General features: G+C 42.0%; 1 protein-coding gene across 1 annotated transcript in view; it reads right to left on the reverse strand.

Moving 5' to 3' along the window:
- nav3 (neuron navigator 3) overlaps positions 1-21,209 on the reverse strand; it is a gene marked incomplete in the record, with an annotated part of 202,937 nt that overhangs the window by 144,703 nt on the left and 37,025 nt on the right. Inside the window, 1 exon segment of the mRNA XM_035678645.1 lies at positions 2,378-2,495. Coding sequence (XP_035534538.1) covers positions 2,378-2,495 — 118 coding nt within the window.

Here is a 21,209-nt window from a genome sequence, read left to right on the forward strand (position 1 = left end):
GTGTTTTTTGGTGTTGTGAGGTGGCAGAGCGACGCGGAAAGTCTGAAGCAAAGCTGCCAATTTGTCGCTGCCGCCCAGAGAAATACCTGACAGGCCAGCTGCCCTCATTGTCTGTTCGGCGACAGGAGTAAAAGTTCAGAGAGAAAAGAGAGGAGAGGAAGATGAGAGAAAGAAAGAGAGAGAGGGTGAGGAAGTTAGACGGATTGAAAAAGTGAAAGAGATTTAGGGAGACAGACGGCATCAGTGAGAGAGGCAGCATATGTAATAGAGAGGAAAATGTGTTTGTGTGAGTGTAGGTGTGTGTGTGTGTGTGTGTGTGTGTGATAAACAGAGGGACAGGCAGTCAAACAGAATAGTTTAGAACAGTGATGGAGACACAAAGAAAAAGAGAGAGCACAGACAGTATATGCAAGAAGAAGAAAAGGAATGTGTGAGAGAACTGGGAAAGTTACAACAAAAATGTAATTTATTACTCAGCTTGAACAGCTAGCTTAGCCTTGGTGACTGCACGTAGCCCTCCTGCGGGGTTCTCACATGAACTTTGAACAAAACCAGGTGAATCCTGAATCTAGGCTTATAACATCCAGCATTTTCAGTGTGACCCCTATCGGCCTTCCACACTGCTTGATTAAACAGTACTTGTTTATTGTTAGAGAATGACTGTAATCATAGTTTAACCTCTTAAACATATGGAAGCCCGAACAAGACAAAAAAACTGATGATAAAAATTAAAAACAATCATGGTGAGTCCAAATTATGAAATACTAAGTCAACAATTAGATTTTATGAATCAAAATTTAATGAATTAGTCATAAAAATCAATAAAATCACAGCATGAGTTTGCAATGACGGAGTTTATATAAAAGCTCAGTTCTGCCAGGAAAGAAAATCCAGATAGAAAATTGAACTTTGACTATATAAGTCATACATTTTTAATCTATAGGTTTAAAGTATGCAATACTAAGTCATAATGTTGAGATACTAAGGGGTGCCCTAGTGGTCTAAGGTTTAATGAAACCAACATTGACTTTTGTAGGATGGGAACACAACCCAACATACACACACCCTGACCTCCTCTCTAACAGATTTTGCAGAACTACAATGTCACGCTGCTTCCAACTTTGCTTCTGAGACTGATCTGTAATAATATGGGTTGCAACAAGGTCATTTAAGGCATTCAAACAAACGCTTAAAGCCCAAATCATTTTTCCAAATCTGTTTGGCAGTGAGAATCAGCTGCCAGTGCATTCAAATGGTCAGCTCATGCAGCTAAAAATTCATGACTGAGCAGGCTGTACACATACAATCCTGTCCCTCTATGCGGACAGCCAATGTAGTAAAACCAGATCAGCATGTTGGTGCTGTTGCAAATAAGACATAGGATAGCTGCCCCCCCCCACCTCCAGCTGCTGCACCAAGCTAACATGTCTCTTACCAGTCTGTCCACAAGACAATCAATCAACCCCTGTCTATCTAACTCTAACAATCAAAGTAACAGAGATTAGTAACTAATGCTATTACTGCATTTTAATTGTAATCCCTTACACTACTCTAAGGGTAATCACAATACTGTAATATGTTGTTGCCCAACACTGGTAAGAGAAAGTGCGAGACAGGAGAGAAAGAGGACAAAAAGTAAGATCGGAGAGAGAAATTAAAGACATAAGGGTTGAGAGAGACAAAGAGAGAGAGACCTAGAAAAAGTTCAAGCGTGAGGGAGAGAGACGGCGGGAAGCAGAGCGCCAGAAAGGAAGAGAGGCATAAAAGGGGAGAGACAGGCAGACAGAGGCAGAGACAGACAGAGAGACAGACAGGAAGAGAAAGAGAAGTGAACTCTCTCTGGGATCCCAATGGAAGACACATGCCTCTGCACCCCTGGGTGTCAGAGCCACAGATCTCTGCTGCTGCCGCTGCAGCTCACCCAGCACCCAAAGCAAGAGAGAGATGCTGCGATTTGGCCCAAATACTGTATCAGACTGAGGAACAGCTTCCCTCCAACTCACCACAACAAAGACCAAACATAGAGTGTGTGTATGTGTGTGGGTGGTCGCTTCGTCTACCAGACAGAATGAATTGTACACACAGGCAGTGTTTTATTACTGCTGATAACTGCTGATTTATTCATCTTTGCTTTATTCATATTTCCTTTCAAAGTTGACAGCTATACCTGAAGTAAGACATGATACTGCTTTGGTATCAGAAGCGGAACTTTCGGCTCTGTCAGGATAATTATGCACATTACAGTTGAAAGTACTGAAGGTGTGAACTGAATGACTAGCAGAAAGAGAAAGAGAAAGCTAGAAATAATAGAGTAATAGATACAGCAGTAGATAATAGAGAATAGAACACAGGTGTGTGTGTGTGTGTGGATGCCTACCTATGATCTGGATGATCTGTGCCAGCAGGACTCCATCGGTGACGTCCTGGCTCAGGTCCTTGATGAGGCGCGGACAGCCAGACTTGGCCAGGTAGTGATTAGCCCAGTCTGTGTAAATCTGCAACGACAGAAACAAACATCCTGTAAGTGTATGTGTGAGAAACAGAGACAGTGACGAGGTGTGTGTGTGTGTGTGTGTGTGTCTGTGTGTGTGTGTGTGAGACCACTGTGAGGTTTTACAGTTTTTGGTGCAGTAGATTTATCGGCCATTTAGTTCGACTTATTCTTTAATTGAGCGTACAGCAGCATTACTAAAAGTTGAATGTCAGACATTTTGCAGCCAAACATTGTTAATAATTTTATGATCTGAGAGGATCCTCAGCTCTATTCTCCTCCCACTGGAAACCCATAATCTCCTTCTGGCATCTGACAAAGTCTAGATCTGAGAATGTGGGAGATGCAGAGATACAGTTTTAGTGGGACGTAGAGTTGATTTGTGATCTAATTTACATATTTTCTTCCATCCCCTGTGCTGACAATTGTATGCTTTACCATATTTTACTGTTAGTTCTGCTTTAGTTCTTTCCAATGTTGGATATTTGTATACTTTTGTAATACTCCCAGTACTGTGCATTAGTGACCAAGATTGAGGATACATATGGTATGATATTGAATCACCCTAATGGGTAAGTTTGATTTCCAAACTTTCAAAAACAACCAAAGTTGTTGGTTATTTATTGCTGAAAAGCACAAAGAGAGAAAACATCCAGATCCATAGGAAGCAAAGAGAAGGGCACATGGGTCGGTGTTGAGAAGTTAAATAACAAAATATACTGTACACTGATAGAGTAAAGGAATGATCCAAGTTTTTGGATCTGCCCTAGCTAACCTTCTATCATACAAGACATCTCAACACAAGTCAGAACAATCTTAAGACAGAATCCTTCTATGATATCATTTAAGACATTTGCTGTAACAGGTCGATTCACTCCCACAACTTTGTTTCTGAATCCGGAAGAGCAGCATGTCGGATAATCTTTTGTATTGTCACCTAAACCTCTTAACAGCCGCTTTGTATTTCATTCAGTCCATAAGCCGACTGATAAGCAATGCTTTGTCTGTCCGGCGAAAGACCGGTCTCAACAGCTGCTGCGGTTTCTCTGGGCTCCGGAGACGAAAGACGTGAATCACATTTGGGCTTGGCTTACGAATTACTGAAAGAATCAGGTTCTTTTGCGTGAAATGGTTCCCTTCTACACACTTAAACTTGAAGATAGAAGAAGCTGTCAAGGTTGAAGGGCTGTCCTCCATCTCCTATCATAAAACTTCACCTATACAGTTATTTTCCTCCAATTACCAAACTTTCTAAGGTTCACTTCCAGACCCCTCTCACTCAGAACCAAACAGACACCTGACAAACCACCACATGAACTAGAAAAGGGATCCAGTTCCTCCCACTGTGCGGAGGGTGCGTTTGATACAAATTTTTACGGACAGCCATGGAGGAACATCTTTCTCCCTGCTAGGCTTGAATTGGGATTCTGGGACCGAAAAAAATCTGAACCAGCCCATATAAAGACACTGACTGCTGCCTGGAACAAAAACATAAAAAAAGCAATACAGGCATTCGAAGGGTGATAATCCCCTCAGAAATGTAAGATCTTCAATGAGGGTGGGGGGGTTGATCACTTAAAAAGAGCCCCTCAGTAAAAATAGAATAAATTCAGATGTAAGGTTCATGTTAAAGTGGTAAAAATGTATTTTGACATTATTTTCTTGTGGTTTATGTGCTATACTTCCTGTCAGTTAAACTGCGTGATAGGACTTTAAGGTCTTTTGGATTTGGAGGCTTCTCAGCATCTTGAATGGTAGACATTTCCCAAGGAATTCCCTCATAAAACTTAACCATTTCTCATGATGAAATAATCCTTTCCCCTCATTTACCTCACACACCGCTCTCAATTAAAAGCATTTCTCTCCCGCTCTTTTCTTTTTCGTGGAAATGGGACGCTTGCTCCTTTATAGACGCCGCCTCTCAGAAGTTTGTATCTGTTGTGGTTTCCTTCTGCGACTTTCGCCATGATGAAAAGTCGTAAAGCACGAGGGCACATGCACACAAATGAACACACATAGGGCTCTCTTACACAGACACACAGAAAAACACACCGCAAATGCAAGCCACATCCCACTGGGGGGCAAGTAAACAAACAGGAGAGCGGGAGGAGGGAGAAAGTGTGTGTGAAAGAGAGAAATTAAGAGTGTATGTGAGCTGACGGTCTCATCAGGCTGCACGACATTCACCAAGGCCTGAACTCAAGCTGTTGGACAGTTAAGTTCATCAGAGACTTGGAACGAAGAGGATGGTTTGATCTGTCACGTTGTTTTAGCAGCCACCTCCCACGGCCATACATCGCTCTTTCTCTCCCCTCTTACCCTTAAAAGGGAGCAGACCAGAGGATTAACGCCTCAGCAGTAAAACAGAGGGAGATAAACTCAGCTCTACTGCCAGCAGGTTTCCATCCAAATGTTGCTCAACTTTTAACCCTATTTCCAGAAAATCTGCAAAAAGGACATGCAAATTAATGTGTTTCCATCCACTACGGTTATGCAAATATTAGGAGTTGAGTGCTTGGAGATAAACAGCTAGTGGTGCTCTCCACTCAGGTGCCATTAAACCACTGCAGAAGAAGAGGATGCAACTAGATGATGTAATTAACAGAGCATCAGCTGAACCTTAAGTGAATCAAAATGATGAGTAAAAAATATATCAAGTTTTATTCATGTATTAATTTGATGTTTTCGTCTCCTTAGTGACGAGTAAGTCACATGCTTTATATATGTCGTGATTTATTCACCATTGCATTTTGCTTTTATCAGCACACCTCCTTTTCCACCTCAGCCAAGTATAAAAACAGTAATTTTCTGCCTTTCTACTGCATTTTTTATGCGCAAATTGAAAATGCACATAAAAACAGGTGGATGGAAACACACATAATGTTTCTAGGGAAAACAGAGAGGCCTTTCAGTCACTTCCTCAACAGAGAGGAAGCAGGGAGCAGTCCAGATACCAACTGTAACAGAGGGTGCGATACCCAGCAGATGAATTCAATTTGAGTAAATTTGGGGCTAAAATAACCAGCTGCTTCTGCATCTGCTGCAGCTCCTAAAGGGATATGATTCACAGTAAACACAAATCTCCGCTGCTGTGCCCTACCTGCCTGGAGGTCAAACTATATTTGCGTTGGATTTGGACAGTTTGTCTTTTCGCTGCCTGCTGTAGTGAATTAACAGCGTTTACCACAGCGAGACAATTCAGCTCCACACAAGCTGACAATCACAAGAAAGTAAATCAAAGCGACTTTAAATCTGTGCTCTGTGCAAACACTGTTCTCTGTCTGCAAACATTGGTCGTGCTGACTGTTATAAAACCTCCACATATGAATCTGCAATAATTAAACTGGACTCTGGCTTGGACTCCAACAAGTCTTGTTCTCTTTAAAATGATCAAACACCACTCTGCCCATGAGCTGAGCCTTTTTTCTGCGGTTTAAACAGAAACCCCAGGATGGAATAAATTAGCTGAGTGAGCTGCAGTGAAATGGTTTGCTAGGCAGTCTGGACATCTAATGTGATGCTCCATCAAGGTATGACAGTTTCACTAAAACCAACAAACAACAGTGTTTACAACATACAAATAAACAAAAAAGTTAACTACAACTTCTTGGTTGTGTACAGGTGAACATTAAAATTCCATTGCAGATTTTCAAAGTCATTCAATCCCTGTTCCTTTTCTTGAAAAGCCAGTCGTGGAATATATTCATTTCGAAGAAGCCCGACTCTGTGACAGCTCACAATAACGCTGACTCACTTTCTGAGTTTGTTTTGGTTCAACCTGCCCACTGTGGAACAGTGTGTGCTCCAGAATTCTGTTTTAAACTGAAATATGTCAACTTGTGGAAGCAAAAGCCATCATGTTGGCAAACACTTTTTTAGCACTTCCACAGGGACATAATTACATTTCTAGCCAAAACCCTTCTTCGGTTGCTTTATTGCTGTATAAGCTGAGTGTGTACAATTGAACACATTTCTTTGTTTCACACAGAGATCAAACTGGACTAAGAAACTGCCAGTAGTCTAAAGAAATCAACATGTATAAAGCACAGGGGTTACCAGCGTAAAACTTTTACTGTAAAACAGCTGTAGGAAGTATCTGCCACCTAAAGCGCTACTGATGCTCAATAAAAGCTGTTCCAAATCTAGCTGTGGACACTTTTCAGAACTTGTTGGCAGGACAGTTTGAAACATTACAACGTCAATAGAGCTCAGACAAATCAATGCAAAGACAAAACAGACCCAGAACAAGTCCCAACTTCAAGATTAGTTATAGAAAGGTCTAACTGCAATGTCCTAGGTCCCAACCTTGACCTGAGAACTCTGGTCCTCTCCTCTCTTCTCTCAGAGCTTTCTGACAAACCACTGACATCAAAGAAACATTTTTAAAGAAGCCTGCCTCCTGTCTCTGCGTGAGTGCCACCGACTCACTGATCCTCTCACTTCATCCTCAGCGGTGCTCAGAGTTCAGTCTGTCAGCCTCCTGTACTCGTTAGCCTCTCCTCTCTGAATCACAATCGCTTTGGGAAGCAGAGTCGGTGCTACGACAGAGGCAAAACACCAGCAATAACGCCACCTTCAGTAGTGCTGACTGAGACTACTGACATCATAGAGACACACATGCTGGATGAGACAACACACACACACACACACACACACACACACACACACACATACATGCACATACACAATCTACAGATTCCCATGCCACTCATACACAAGCAAACACACACACACACACACACATTGAATCCCAATCCCCTTGCCCACCCTCCGTCCTCTTTCTTTCTTTCGGCTGCCAGCATCAATCAGCAGAAGTCCAGTCTCTGTGATGATGTTATCCTTATTGATGTCACATGAAGTATCTTTCTTCTCTTGCCCTCTCTTCTCCTCCTCTCTACCTGCTCTGCAGATCTCTCCACTCAGCGCCAGAGATCCCCAAAAAACAGTGCTAACAAACAGGCAGCTCTCACCCCAGAGCAGATAAACTGCCTTCAACAGTCCTGATCACAATGCAGTGACTACAGCTACGCAGGTATTATTGGCAGAGGCTGCAGTGGTGCTGTTCGGCCTCCGGGGGGAGCCGGGGGAAAGGAGAGAGATGAGATGCTGGAGTGAGAGGAGATGGGGCAGAGAGGAAGTCAAACAGGACTCACTGTAGCTGCCCTGTTTGTTAATGTACTTCCACTGAATGACTGTTAATGTATGGGCTCTTTAATTAGGGCATCATTCCAAAACTGTCTAATAAATTAAGAACTTAATCGCATTCAGGGGGTTTGAGCACATATACAATCACTTGGAGGACATTTAGCTGTGTAATGCTGTTTGAAACAGGCTAGCCAGGAGAGACGTCTCCTCTGTGGCTACACTGGCTTGAAAACCTCAACTTGGCACTGGCGCCGTTCCCGCATGGGTCCTAAATGTAATTAAACACAACATAAAGCTGCATTAACTAAACGAGCGATGAGCCAATGGAATCGATGGAGCTGTGATGTGATGGAGCTTCCATGATTCTCTGCCACAACAAACCAAGAGTGATGGAGGGATGGAAACCGGATCAGACGGCGGCATCGCTGTCAAGTCAGTTTATGGGGCCACAGAAAGTCGAACTCAACAGAAAATTTGTACTGGCTGTGCTGTTCAGTTGACAGGTGATCTCTGAGAAGAACCAAATAATTTGAAAAATTTAAGAATTTTTATTCTGAATGTGTAAAAGAATCCTGCGTGCTAGAAAGAATGCAGGTAGGTATCTATGCGTGTAAGTAACACTTGGCTGCAGAACATTTGCAAATTTTCTTCTGTAAAAAAGTTAAAGAGCCCTTTCAGACATGTTTTAAGACATATTAAAATACTCTGCTTTGAATATTAATGCTTGTCTGATATGAGCTTTCCACAAAAAATCTTTCTTATTACAGTTATTCCTCATCCTGCATTTAAAAATACAGATTCCATGAATACGCAAATATTTTTCATTTCAAAAAGTTGAACTCCCGGACGTAAGTAAAAATCTGGGTCATATGTACATTTATTAAAGTCAGATCTAAAGGGGGCTCAGAGAAACTTTCCCTCTTCAGCTGATTAATATGAAAACAGCCTTCTAGAGTGCATTCTGCACAGTGAAGGTCAAACATTCAAATGAAGTAACAATCAGCAAAAGACATTCTGAGTGGAGGGAGACTTTAAATAACAAAGCTGAGGTTGATTTACATGGTAGAAAGTTAGGTAGATCAGTAATATTGCAGCTCAAGGCCTTGTTCTACCTTGTAAATTGGCCACGGGGAGCCAGTGAAGGAACTGTGGCAATAACATCATATGCTCTGGCTTCATCAGTCTGTTCAGTTTTGAAGAAGTTCAACTTTCTAAAAGGGACGCAAGTGTAGCTGGACAGCTGTGCAATCACACAGCAAATTCTAGAGAAAGCAAAAGCGTGAATCCATTTTTCAAGGGTCAGTAAAAAAGATAAATTGCATAATCCTGGAGATATTCAACTGTGAGCATCTGCTGCTTTTCCCTGCAGTATGTCCACTGAAGAGGAGGTCCAAATGAAAGATAACCAGTAGATTTAAAACCATGAGAAATCCTTTAGGGGAAGACACAACTGTCAGTGTCCGACTACGTTATCGACGCACCTGGAAGCCATTTCCACTATATAAACCTTCCTGGTGTTTCCTGGGATATAAGTCTAACGCATCTCTATTCCCTCTGAAACCATCATTATGTTGTCCTGGGAGGGGAACAGAGAGGCCTCTTCAAACCCACCTAATCCAGAGGCAATAGCAGCAGGCATCTTTCCAACGTGGCTTTACTCCAATCTCGCAAAACACCCAAGTGGGCAGTTTACGCCGACAATATACAAATCGTCAACTCAAAGTTTCCTTGCGGCCTGGCGCCAATGAGGAGGGATCAAAAATAATAACTTTATTTACGTGGCAGCGTTCTCCACAACAATTTTAAGAGGGAGAAACCGACTGCAGTCTGGAGGAAGTGAACGGGATGAGCGGGGAGCACCTTTGTTGGTGTGCCAACAGTCAATCACGGCCAAGTCTGGGTGTGTTCGGTTAGAGAATTTGGGGGTGAGAGGAGATCTGTCCAGTTGTGTTTACAACAATGGTACAGCGGCTTTACACACAGTGATAACACACTGATCAAATGCAACAACAGATGTAAAATAGAAAAAAGACTCAATGTGATACTAAAAATGGGGCTTATGAAAACACGTCAATTCACTCTAATCTCTCTTGCCAAAACAAAGCTCCTTTGACTCCACAGCCAAAGTCTTACTCAACGTTTCCTGAGAGCCTATTAAATGTGCATCACTGTTTGTTTGGCTTCTTTTTTCCAAGCAAAACTGATTAAGCGTGTTGCTTTCAAGGTCCTGCTGTGTGCTACATCATTGAGCTGCATCCAAAACGTTGGACGTACAGGTGTCTCGCTCATGGGTACTGGAGTAGCTGCAGCACACGACCCAAGTGCATTATACTGATTTTCCAACCTCTTCTGGAAGATCCAAACCAGAGCCTCCTAACTTTCAGGCTGGCACTGACCAGATGACTTCACTATGATCAGCAGATAACGGGAGGGAAGCGCACGCTGCTAAAAACTGAAACATTCAGTCATTGCTTTCTCGTGCCACGCTCTGCCAAGCCACTTTGTCGTTTCAGGGGAAATCCTGAGCAGAAAATGACATAATTGCATGGCTGGGAGAAGTTTGGACACACAATCCATGTTGGATGCGCTCGCACACGTCAGTCAGAGCTGATCTCTTCGTAGTGCGGCGGGAACTGAAGGCCAACGAGTGAAGAGAGGATGGTCAGACCAAAAAAAAAAAAGAAATGACAGCTCCAAAACAGCTTGAAGATAAATGAGCACAACATAGTTTTGAGACAGAAAACAGCAGGCAGACATGAATAAAAGAAAGGGACATGTGTTTGTTTACCAATTTGATAAACTATCAGTGGTTACAAGCGCAAATTACAGGAAATCATTCCTAAAGCAGCACAATTTTAAGGTAGCACACGAGGGAACTATTACACGTAGTAGCTTTCCACTATTTTTTGCCAGGAAAAATGGTAAAATATCTGATATCATTCTTTTTCATAGCGCCAGCCTGGCACATGAAGGACACATCTAAATCATGGCTATCCACTAACTATAAAAGACCAAGTACAATGAAACCCGATGACTGGGATTATCAGCATCAACACATGGATTTCCTGCTGACCTCTAACCTGCGCAGTGAAAAATGTACGGAGCAGCAGTGCAGAAGGAGACATTCTCTGTGCCGCTCCAACAACAAACAGAGACTATGATGTTTATATGATGGAAATCCATCAGATGCTGTGAGGAAGTAGGAGTCATTTTATACAACCTCCAAACACACATCCTAAAACACAAACAGCCTTCCTCCTGCTGCCAGCAGCCCTGACCCCAAACCAGAAGACAGAGGACCAGATTTATACTGTCTCTACGTCCAACAGGTCATTTAGTCTGCACAGCCATAAAACAGAGGATGGAGTGGTGAAAACTAAATTAAAGTAGTAAAATACCAAAATAAAATACGAAATATGAGAAATGTTTTCATAATCTTTCTATTATGAAAACTTTTAAATGAAACTAACAGAGCTTATAGGTTTGCGAAAATACACTGTAAAAGATAAGGAACAAAATACACCACACAATTTGTGTTCAGCTCAGGCTCTGGTCTTAGAAGTACAAACTCCAGTGCTTTCTGTTATTTCCTTCCAGCCTCTCTCCCATTCCATCTCGTTTCTGTACGTTCTGTACGTACCTTTTTTGTGTCGTGTCTATGATTTGCTTTGCGTCCTGTCTGATCACAGCTTGAGATTTCAGAGTTAGCTGTTGTGTTAGTTGTTTTTTTGTCTTGGCAGTCTTGTGTAGTGTTATTGCTGCTGCTCTGTCTTGAACACAAACTTACATGACGCCACAATGAAGAACCGTATTCCTCAGCATGGAAACACTGTCTGTGAAAACACAAAGAAGGTAACTTTGGAAGATATTTGCTTAAATTATCTGATGACTGAAGCTTTGGATAATTTTGGAATGCACCTATAAAAGGAGGACGGTGGACTGTGAACATTTGTCCCCATCTTTTTTACAGTTTAATTTGTTGATCATTGGGGAATTATCTCTTTACAATCAGTGTAGACAGGAGATATTTTACAGTGACCAATAACTGTTTTAACATATTGCACATATAGATTCGCAGTATTATATTAAGAGGCTTGAAGAATAGCCTTTAATCAGGGGCTTCGAGTATGTGGGGCCCTCGTCTGAGGAAGTGGGGAGGGGGCCATAAAGAATGCCTATGTAACGCTGCCTTTAATGAAACATGTCAAGATGTCTTGAGTAGCAACAGCAGTAAAACTAAGGTACATACAATGATAAGAACAGGAATCAAAAGCAAACAGATGACTTCATTGTTACTCACAGAGTGCTTTACTGCACTGTCAGCAATCCCTTATTAGCACGGTTTAATCATAAAATATTAACCATTAAGTGATATTTTGAATGTAAAGTTCAAGTTTAAGCATGACTAAGTGTTTAAAAATGCCTTTTTTTTGGAGGAATGAAGGCATTTGGCAATGTGTACTGCTGTCCATCATACTAATGCTCTTAATCGTCCTACATTCGCTAAATAAAAGCACTATATATTTTATCATATGTATAAACTTCACTGATATACTGTAAGTTTTTTGAATAATTTTATTTTATCACTGTTATTTAATGTCCTCCCCTCTGCAGTTTGTTTTATTACTGAGATAAAAAATACTTGAAATCCCATAAATAACCTAAACCAAAGCAGTGTGTTCAAGCCATCATCTCAAAGTACAGACTGCAGCAGATGCTGAAGTAGTCACACACACACACACACAGGATCGCCACAGCAAGGTTTATGAGACTTTTTTACACACCGACACAAGCAGTATCTCACCTTACCATGGTAACCACAGCATGTGAGGCAGCGTCTGGCTCGCTGGCTCTGTTGGTGAAGGACACACGCATACATACATGCACACTGGCAGCCACACAAACTCACAAAACATTTTTGAGCTCTCCGCACCTCTCACCTCCCTCTCACACCCATTATTGTGCTTCACAAAAAATCTCTATCCAAAAACCCAACCAAAAATCCAGGTCGGCTATGGCCAGTTGAGATCTATTATAAATAGCTTGCAGATATTTGTGTGTCATTCAGACTCTCAGAGCAGTCTTTGGAAAGTCCTGTGTTGATTAGCTGTTTAGCCGCTAGCTCACAAGAGCAGCTCCCTCCGCAGGCTTAGATCACTGTACAACACACTGCATCACCTCACTGTAGTGGTAACAACCCTAATTGAAGGCCTGTGTCGAACGGCAGGCAAACTTTTCCTGCTCGGAGGCGGCCTTAACAAGCGTCCCAGGGCTTCCGGCTGACACCCGTCTATTCCGGGATGCCGCAGGGCTCTGTAATCATTCCTTCAGACTTCTCTAGGCTCCGCCCACTCCAAAACACACACAAATAAATCAGGAGAGGCAAACAGACTACTGTGTCATTAGCTGCAGCGAGAAGCTCTGCCAGACATATATACGGTTACAGATGCACACAAAACAGATCCTTATCGTTCCCCCAGAGGGTTTGAATTATTTTCCATACTGATTCCAACAAAAACCAAATCAGGAGGACATGATCTGTGTCGGCGTGACTCACCGCTGGCCTGCGCAGATTAGTCACACTTCCTCAGATCATCTGACTGGCTCACTGTTCATTAACTTAAGATGAGTCAGCAGCTGGAGTTTCACTAGTTGTGGTTTGTTGACAGAGCAGACTGGGCTCCGATTGGGCCTGATTTGGAAGAACGTTGCAGCAACTGTTGCTTTTGCCACTATCGTCTCTGGACAATAATGGTGATAAATTGGATGTTATTTGCAGTCTTTTTATGAAATGTAAATGATAAGGAAAACACAGCAATACGCGAAGGGGTTGTAATCAGGCCTGTGCAGATGGAAGGTCAAAAGTTGGTGGAGTTTTGTTGACAAATGCTCGTATTTACAGGCCCAAGCTTATGGTAAACACAGTGTTCTAAGCCCACAAAGCTATCAGCAGCCCACCAACTGCTAAGATGTTGATCAGGTATCAGCTCCGTTGGACGTATCTGGCCTTTGTTGTTTGTGTAAAAAACCCATTTAAGTGCACATTTATATGCAGTACGCAACACATGTCTGTTTGGTTTCAATCGGGACTGCCATCTGCTTGTTCAGAAACAAATTAATGTTGATCACTAGATTAATGGCTTTTTGATTGGGTGCCGGCCAGACTGCCAGGAGCCTGGGCCTGTTTTTATGAACAAGGCTCTCAGAGGACGAGGACAGGACAGCGACACTACGCCCAGCCACTTAGTGAAGCGGTCAGACTGCTAAAATGCTTATTGTTTCGTAAACTCTTGAATATGAGCAAAGTCTTTAGCTTCAATAATGACATGCGACGGTGCTTAAATAGGAGAGGATGTCATTTGTTTCAAGTGGTTGGTTTTACTTTGGAAGTTGTTTTGTAAAGAAATCAATCATTTTGTTTCCTTTATTTTGTTCAGTTAGCAGCAAGAAATGTCTCTGCTGTGAGGTTATTCCAGTTCTACCTGACATGAGAGGAGGTATAAAGATGGTTTCATGAAACCAAGAATAATTCTAGTTTAAAACAACTTTTTTGTTATTTTCATAGGTTTGGCCATATTTCTGTTGGTTATTATATATATATATATATGTGAGCCATGATGTTGCAATAAAGCAACAGATTGAAAGCAAATAAATTTTCTTTATCCAGATAATGATTTCATTTTAATGTCAAGTGTATATGGGTTATAACTACAGTATAATGTCAGCAAGTACAACATTAAAATAACTGACAAAAACATTTGGCCAAACCTAAAAGAGTAAAAACCAAATGGCAATAAACTTATGCTTTAATTCAGGTATTTTGTACCATTTGTTTCTTTATAATAAGGAAAGATAGCCATAGTTTTTATACGTTTTTCAAGGTCACCACAGTACTTGAGAATATTATGGAACTAAGATGTTTTTTTAACAACTGCTACTGGCCCTGGGACCTTTTGATCATCCAGAAAATGTTATTCTACAAAAAAAGCACAACTTTGCCTTTCAGCTGAAAGAGCCTGTTCAATTCACTCCAGTCCTAAGGGAAGGTTGATGAAGGCTATGGCGATTCTTCAGAGACAACAAAGACAGCACTGAGCATCATTACTTGTTGATCCACTTTGAGGAAAAATGTTTTCCACACAGGGACCAGCAGAGGGCTCCACCACCCTAACCCTCAGCCTCTTCATCCAGATCCAGCAGCAGAATCAACCAGAATTTGCCTTTTGTGGAGCTGCCGGCTGCTGAAAAGCAGTCGGGGGTCGGTACGAATGAACTTAATGAGTCATTCAAGGATCATCTGTGAATCACTGTTTGAGAGTGAAAGCCAGAACGGCCGGCCACTTCAAACGCAGAGTGGCTTTGGCTCTTTGGTTAGTAATGAGGCATATTTCCCTGTGTTTTCTGCAGCCATAACCTATAAACCAGATTCCCCTTGTCCAGACCTTAAAGGAACCGATAAGCCAGGACTGACAGTTAAAATGCATGAAATGCCCCTTTAAAAGCTTTTCAAAACTCGCTTCTATGAATATACCATACGAGCAGGTACAAGTGATACAGGTAAGATAAGGGTTTGATTTGATTTAATAAAATGTATGTGTTTTTAACCTAAGCAAACAGTATTGAAGCAGATGTGATCTTAAGGGCAAGAAGTCTGAAAGATGTGGGCATTTGCCATCCAGACAGGGTCTAACAAAGAGACTTATAGGCTGCATTATGGGAAATGTAAGGTCCAGCAGTTCTGATCCGTACCAGGGACTAAAAGTCAGGATATCTAAGATTCTTTTTAAATCTGTCACAACTGTCCAAACTGTATGGAAGTGCAATACTAATCCTCTGGAGTACTGCTTCAACTGCTTTTTCTCACATTATTACCCGACTGGATTTCAGGCGTTACGTGAACAGTGACAGCACAGGGCAGGAAGGGGTTAGACAATTTTGTCTCTACTACAACAAAACATGTGGCATTCGTTTCAAGCAACAATTGTTATGCATACTTAATGATGTTGGTAATCCACGGAAATTAAATTGCATTATGAGCTTGCTTAAAAAGCCATATTGTAACCACCATTATTTTGGAGAAAATAAAAGTTTTCTTAATCAACTCAAGTCTGCAGTTGTTCGGAGTTTATGACCACACCTGGTCTGTTATGGCCTGAAATAAGGCCTAAAAAGCACCAACTTACATTTAGAAATATCCTTTTTAACTTATTTTTTTAACCATTTTATTTTTTCCATATGTTCTCCTTCACAGAGTTAGTTAAATTTGTGCCTCTCCATATCTGGCTAATCACACCCCTCTCTCCCCTACTTTTTATATCCTGTAGACTTCCATGACCTCAATGCCCTCCTTGCTCCTATCTACAGTCATTGCTTAATTAATGAGCTAGTATACTGCATATCCATACTTGCAATGGTGGACTCATTGGAGGTGAGGAGAAGAGGTGTGAATGTGAAATCATCAGGAGGAGATTGGGGTCATGACCTTTAGGACTGTCTAATGGTGCTGTCAACAGGGTCAAAGACCGACTTCCCTTCACTGAGGCTTTTCATTCGATCTCAGTATGTATGCAGAGCTCACTTATAACGCTGAAACACACAAGAGCTTTCAGTCGGCACACATTAATACATGCCTTTATAAGTCCTTGTAGCGTCAAATGGCTTAAAGAAAGAAAAGTTTTACACAATTTAAATTTGGGATGAAGCCAGAAAGCAAAAACACACCAAAAGTATTCAGCAGAAAGCAAGACCTCTGCAGGATTATATTCGCAAACTGAAACCAAAATGATACATGGGCTGCCAAGTTAGATGGGCGCGTTGCCAGACTCCCACACAAACCCATTTCACAACCTCATCCACCAGTAAATAAACCCTCTCTCACTCAACTGCCAGAGTATCATGGTTTCCAGTCAGCACTGGGTTGCCAGTTCTGTGCTGGCACCAGTAGAGGGACCTGCAGACCAGACAAAAATATTGGTCTTGATCATTAATTGACTCATTCCAGTGATAGTGCCATTAATCCCCCATGGTGTTTACAATGGATCCACCAGCTCAGTCAAACCTGAGCCCTCTGCATTTATGAACAGAGTTGAGCTTATTCATAGATCTAATGTCACTGTGCATGACAGCAGCAGAATTAGCTGCTAATTGGAGGATTATAATGTGTCACTGTGTGGGGTATAAGCAGGACAAATGCTTTAAAGACAGGGCATCTTTACGACAGTACATCCTAGGTCTGTAGGCTGTAACCAAGTTTTTGTGAGGGGAAGTTCAATCTAATCTCATCTAATCTCTGATTTTATTTGATTAACCTATGTTGAACTGTGGAAGAACAAGAATTAAAAGCTGTATTTTACTAAATAAATTTGATTAGAAAGAAGCAACATAAAGAAACTTTTAAACTGCAGAAAAAAAACAGTTAAAAAGAAGTTACGATACAACTTTAAATGGTTGAAATCAGCTATGTAAAGACGTTGTGACACTCCTTCCGGTAACTCATCATCACCTATAATCAGAAAATAACCCAAAAACATGATGACGACCAATAACCCCAGATTCAACTTTACCTCCAGACAGGGAGTTCCAGTAACAGTCAGCTTAACAACCAGCCATCAAAGAGTTAACCGACACGGTGTAAAAAACATGGGGTAAATAATGTTGTGGTTGTCTTGGCTGCTTGCACCCATCAGCCCCAACATTTACTGTAAATGTAGTGTGGATGTGCTAAACATCTGGGGCCGGGGGTCTGTGACTCGGCCCTGAATCACAGGTGACTGTTGCTGAGTCACAGAGTCCAGAGAGCGTGGTCTGATTGGCCTCCTGCTGGATGCGCCCTCTCCTTCACTCGCTAACAGACTGTGAGTCGCTCATTCTTGCCTCGCGTGTCACTGTTGCCATTAGCCTTCTGTTTTTTCTCTCCTGTCATTTCTTTCCTCGCTTTCTGTTGATTGATTGCGCCTTCATATGTGTTGATTGTTTTTTGTGTTTGATGACAAAGAGATTTTCAATTGAGGCTATCAATCAAAGACTACTTATATTTCTGCTAAGATGACTACTGCTATTGCTTCTACTGCTTGTAGGGCTGCAACTAATAACTATTTATATTAGTGATTAATCTATCAATTAATAAATATTTTGGTGTATAAAATAATGAAAAATGATGAATCATTGCTTCATTATATAACACATTGTTTTTACCTTTTCCCCTAACTATCTGAGTAGGCTGTCATATGCAGCTGTTACAACAGAGGTTAGAGTTCATTCAGTCTGCGCTCTGTCAGGATTTCCTTCTTTTGCTTTTCTAAAATAAGTCACCGCCTTGGCCAAGTGGGAAATAGCCCTGTCTTGACAGATGCACGGAGACTGGACACAGCCAGAAACATACTTCTACCAACACTGTGTGTTTTCCATTAATGTCTGCTGACATGAAGCAACAGGAGGGGTCCCCTACAGCTACAAAAACAAAGTCCACACACATTTTGTGTGTAAATGTGTGTGTTCAAAAGGAAGAGAAAATGAGGCATGGGGTAACCAAAGAACAGTTATAGTGTAAGTGCAGAAAAAGAGTGTGTGCATTAATGTGTGTGTTTCTGTGCTATTTAAATACAGTCATAGCAGTCACAAATATCATAATATATATAATATAAATATCATCTCTCTTTATGATATTTTTCCTGTCTTTAAGCTTCATTAGACCTGAAGCCAAAGTTATATTGTGTGTTATACAGTAAAATAACAATAATATGAAAGGTCTCAAACTCCAAACTATAGTGAAGAAGAAGATTTACTTTATTAATCCTCAACTGGGAAATTCTTTTTCCACTTTTCATATGCCTGATATAAAACCAGACACACAGGGCTTATAGAAATGCAAATGTGGAGTGATGGTGGAGTGATGGGCTGCCACATAATAGTGCCTTGGGAGCAGTTAGGGGTTTGGTCTCCAGCTACCAGTCCACTCTCCATAATGTGGTTTGTGCTGGACTTGAACCAACCACCTTCCTAAGCCAAATCCCTACGGACTGAGCTGTAGGAGATCCATGACATCCGAACTCCGGCAAACACAAAGTAAAGGTTGGGATTTTGTAAACATCTGTAGGAGCAGGACTGGGTACACACACCTGCTCTCAGACAGACTGTGGTGTCGTGCTGGGGAGAGAAGCAAATGAAGGAAAACAAAAGGAAACAGAGGGAAGTGTGTTTTTTACGAGTGAACCTGCAGGACTTCCAGCCGGGGCAAAAAGAAAACACCAACAGCTATTTCTGACCCGAGTCAAGTTGACAAATGGCCCGGACTTTCCAATTCCCTGTGACTTTGTTCCTTGCGCTCCTGAGTTCTATTGTTTGGCACTGACATGGGGCAGAAAAAAAACCAACAGCCTTTGCTTCAGGACATTTGGGCTCACCAGTTGCTGCAAGGTCGTGGCGAGGCTCTGCCAATTTGCTCGCATGCAACTTCAAGTGCATTCAAAGGAGCTCAGTGTGCGAGGAATGGCTTTGTAACCTGGAAGAAAAACGCCATTTGAAGAGAGACTTGTCAAGATCAGTGAAGGGTCGGAACCTTTTTTCCTCTCTTTCCCCTTCAGCCTCGTCTTGTTTGAGATGCTGTGTCGAAGGGGAGGCTGGAGGAACTTTTTTTTAAGTTCACATCATGCTTGAAAATCTCAGAGGCCTTCATCACAGCTCTTTTCAAAGCTCTTTTTAACTGACTATTAGGAGCACCCCTCCCCTCTGCTGCTGCCCTGTTTAAGCTGGGCGCCTATTAGCTTTCCTAATTACCACAGATCTTCTAAGGGAGAAAGGGAGGGGGGCTCTGCAGATGGGACCCAGGGGTGAGGGACGGTGTGATCAGGTTACAAGAACCCAGCGGCTGACAACATTATTTATGACCCATTCCTAATGGATTTAGAGTGACAGCAGTTTCAGTCCACTGGCCGGGTCAAAGGCAGAGACAACAGAAGGGTGACAGACAGCTTTGTAACTGACCCCTCTCAGGTTAGGGGTGGATGGGTGGATTTGGGGGGGGCTCTGAAAATAGTAAAAGAAATGAACAAGAAGGAAGAAGGGTCAGGAGAAGCAGCGGCGTAGGGAAACTTTTCTTCTCTCTGTGGAGCAAGAGTGATGGAGAGAGATGTGTCTGGGAAGAGACAGCGAGCGTTTTTCCAGTCTATTTGCCCCTGCGTCTAGACCCAGAGTCAACGGGACAGGCCCAATAAAAAGCCTGGATACTGCAGAGCGGAGACTGGGTCAGACAGAGTCCAAAAATACTGATGAAAGGCTGCACTGTGGAGTAGCTGAGGACACTGAACTCTAGTGATAGCCATCGAGAAAACTCCCCCGTCCTGAATCTATCTTCCAAAGACTCTCCACTAGCACTGCATCTGATTCTTTCACTCATGCTCCAGATAAAGCTGAATAGGTTCATTGTGATGTGGGACGCTTTGTGCCAAAAAACATTTTGGTACCTTATGATAGCTGAAAAGGGAACGGGAATAAAAGCAACATGCATCTTTCCTGGCTTTGGAGGTGGACTCGAGAGCTAACGCTGGCTACAGCACAGTAAACAATCTCCCTCTCTTCCATTAGCTTCCATTAAATAGGGCAATTAGAAGTCTTAAGCAGAGCAGAGAAAAGACTCCACAGTTTCCTGAATCCTTTCCAAGGGATAAATACATAAATTAAACATCAAATTTGGGTGCTGAGGATCAAAGTCTGCTGTAAGAGTGTTTGATGTAGGCACGGATTGAATTGTGCATATTCAAAAGGAAGTGCAGTCTGTGTATTCTGAAGCTGATTAATGTACATCAAGTTTTGGCCCGGTGTTTGATAATCAGTGTCCAATGATCAAAAGGATCAGCTTGGACTGTAGCTTTCGGCGCCATTGAAGAGCGTGACCATGGGCCTTCTGTTCACTGACTTCAACTCCTTTTTCCCGGAGATCTGGTACATGAGCAAGGCCATAAAACTGCAAGGGTTAGGGGTTCAATTCCCACTGGGGAATGTTAGAAATGTATGCATCTACTACAATATGAAGAAACTTAGAAACACACACAGAAGGACCAACTTTTCATGCGATTTTCATGTCACATCAAAAGAGGAATTACATGCTCCCCTCGTTGTTGAGCCATAACTTCACCCTTATGAGCTTAAAAAAAATATTTCCATTTGTTAAACTCAAATAAAGCATTGTCATCAAGGCTCTGAAAGGCGAGCAGTGTAATGAAGAGAGAAATTACAAGCACACACCTGCCAGGTCACTGCTCTTCTGACTCAGAGTCAGCACAGTTGAGCTAAACACTGATTGATTTGTTTTCCCTTATTTAGCTGAAAAAAACCCCAAGAGGTGCACAGCTCCAACCAGACACCGACTAAGCAATCTCGCTTCACACTCCCAGAGTGCGGCACACGCCATGTGGAAAGCCCAGGGGTTTGGTGTTGTTGTAGATCGATTGTTTGCCTTGCAGAGAGAACAAATTATAAAAAATGACCATGTGTGTGTTGGTGTGAATGTAAAAATGGCTGTGGCTTGAGAGTGTGTGTACTGCATTTTCACTGCTTTATAAAAGGTTCTGTCTAC

The sequence above is a fragment of the Morone saxatilis genome, unplaced genomic scaffold, assembly GCF_004916995.1.
Source record: "Morone saxatilis isolate NCDOM2014 unplaced genomic scaffold, NCSU_SB_2.0 Contig10, whole genome shotgun sequence".
NCBI classification, from domain to species: domain Eukaryota; kingdom Metazoa; phylum Chordata; class Actinopteri; family Moronidae; genus Morone; species Morone saxatilis.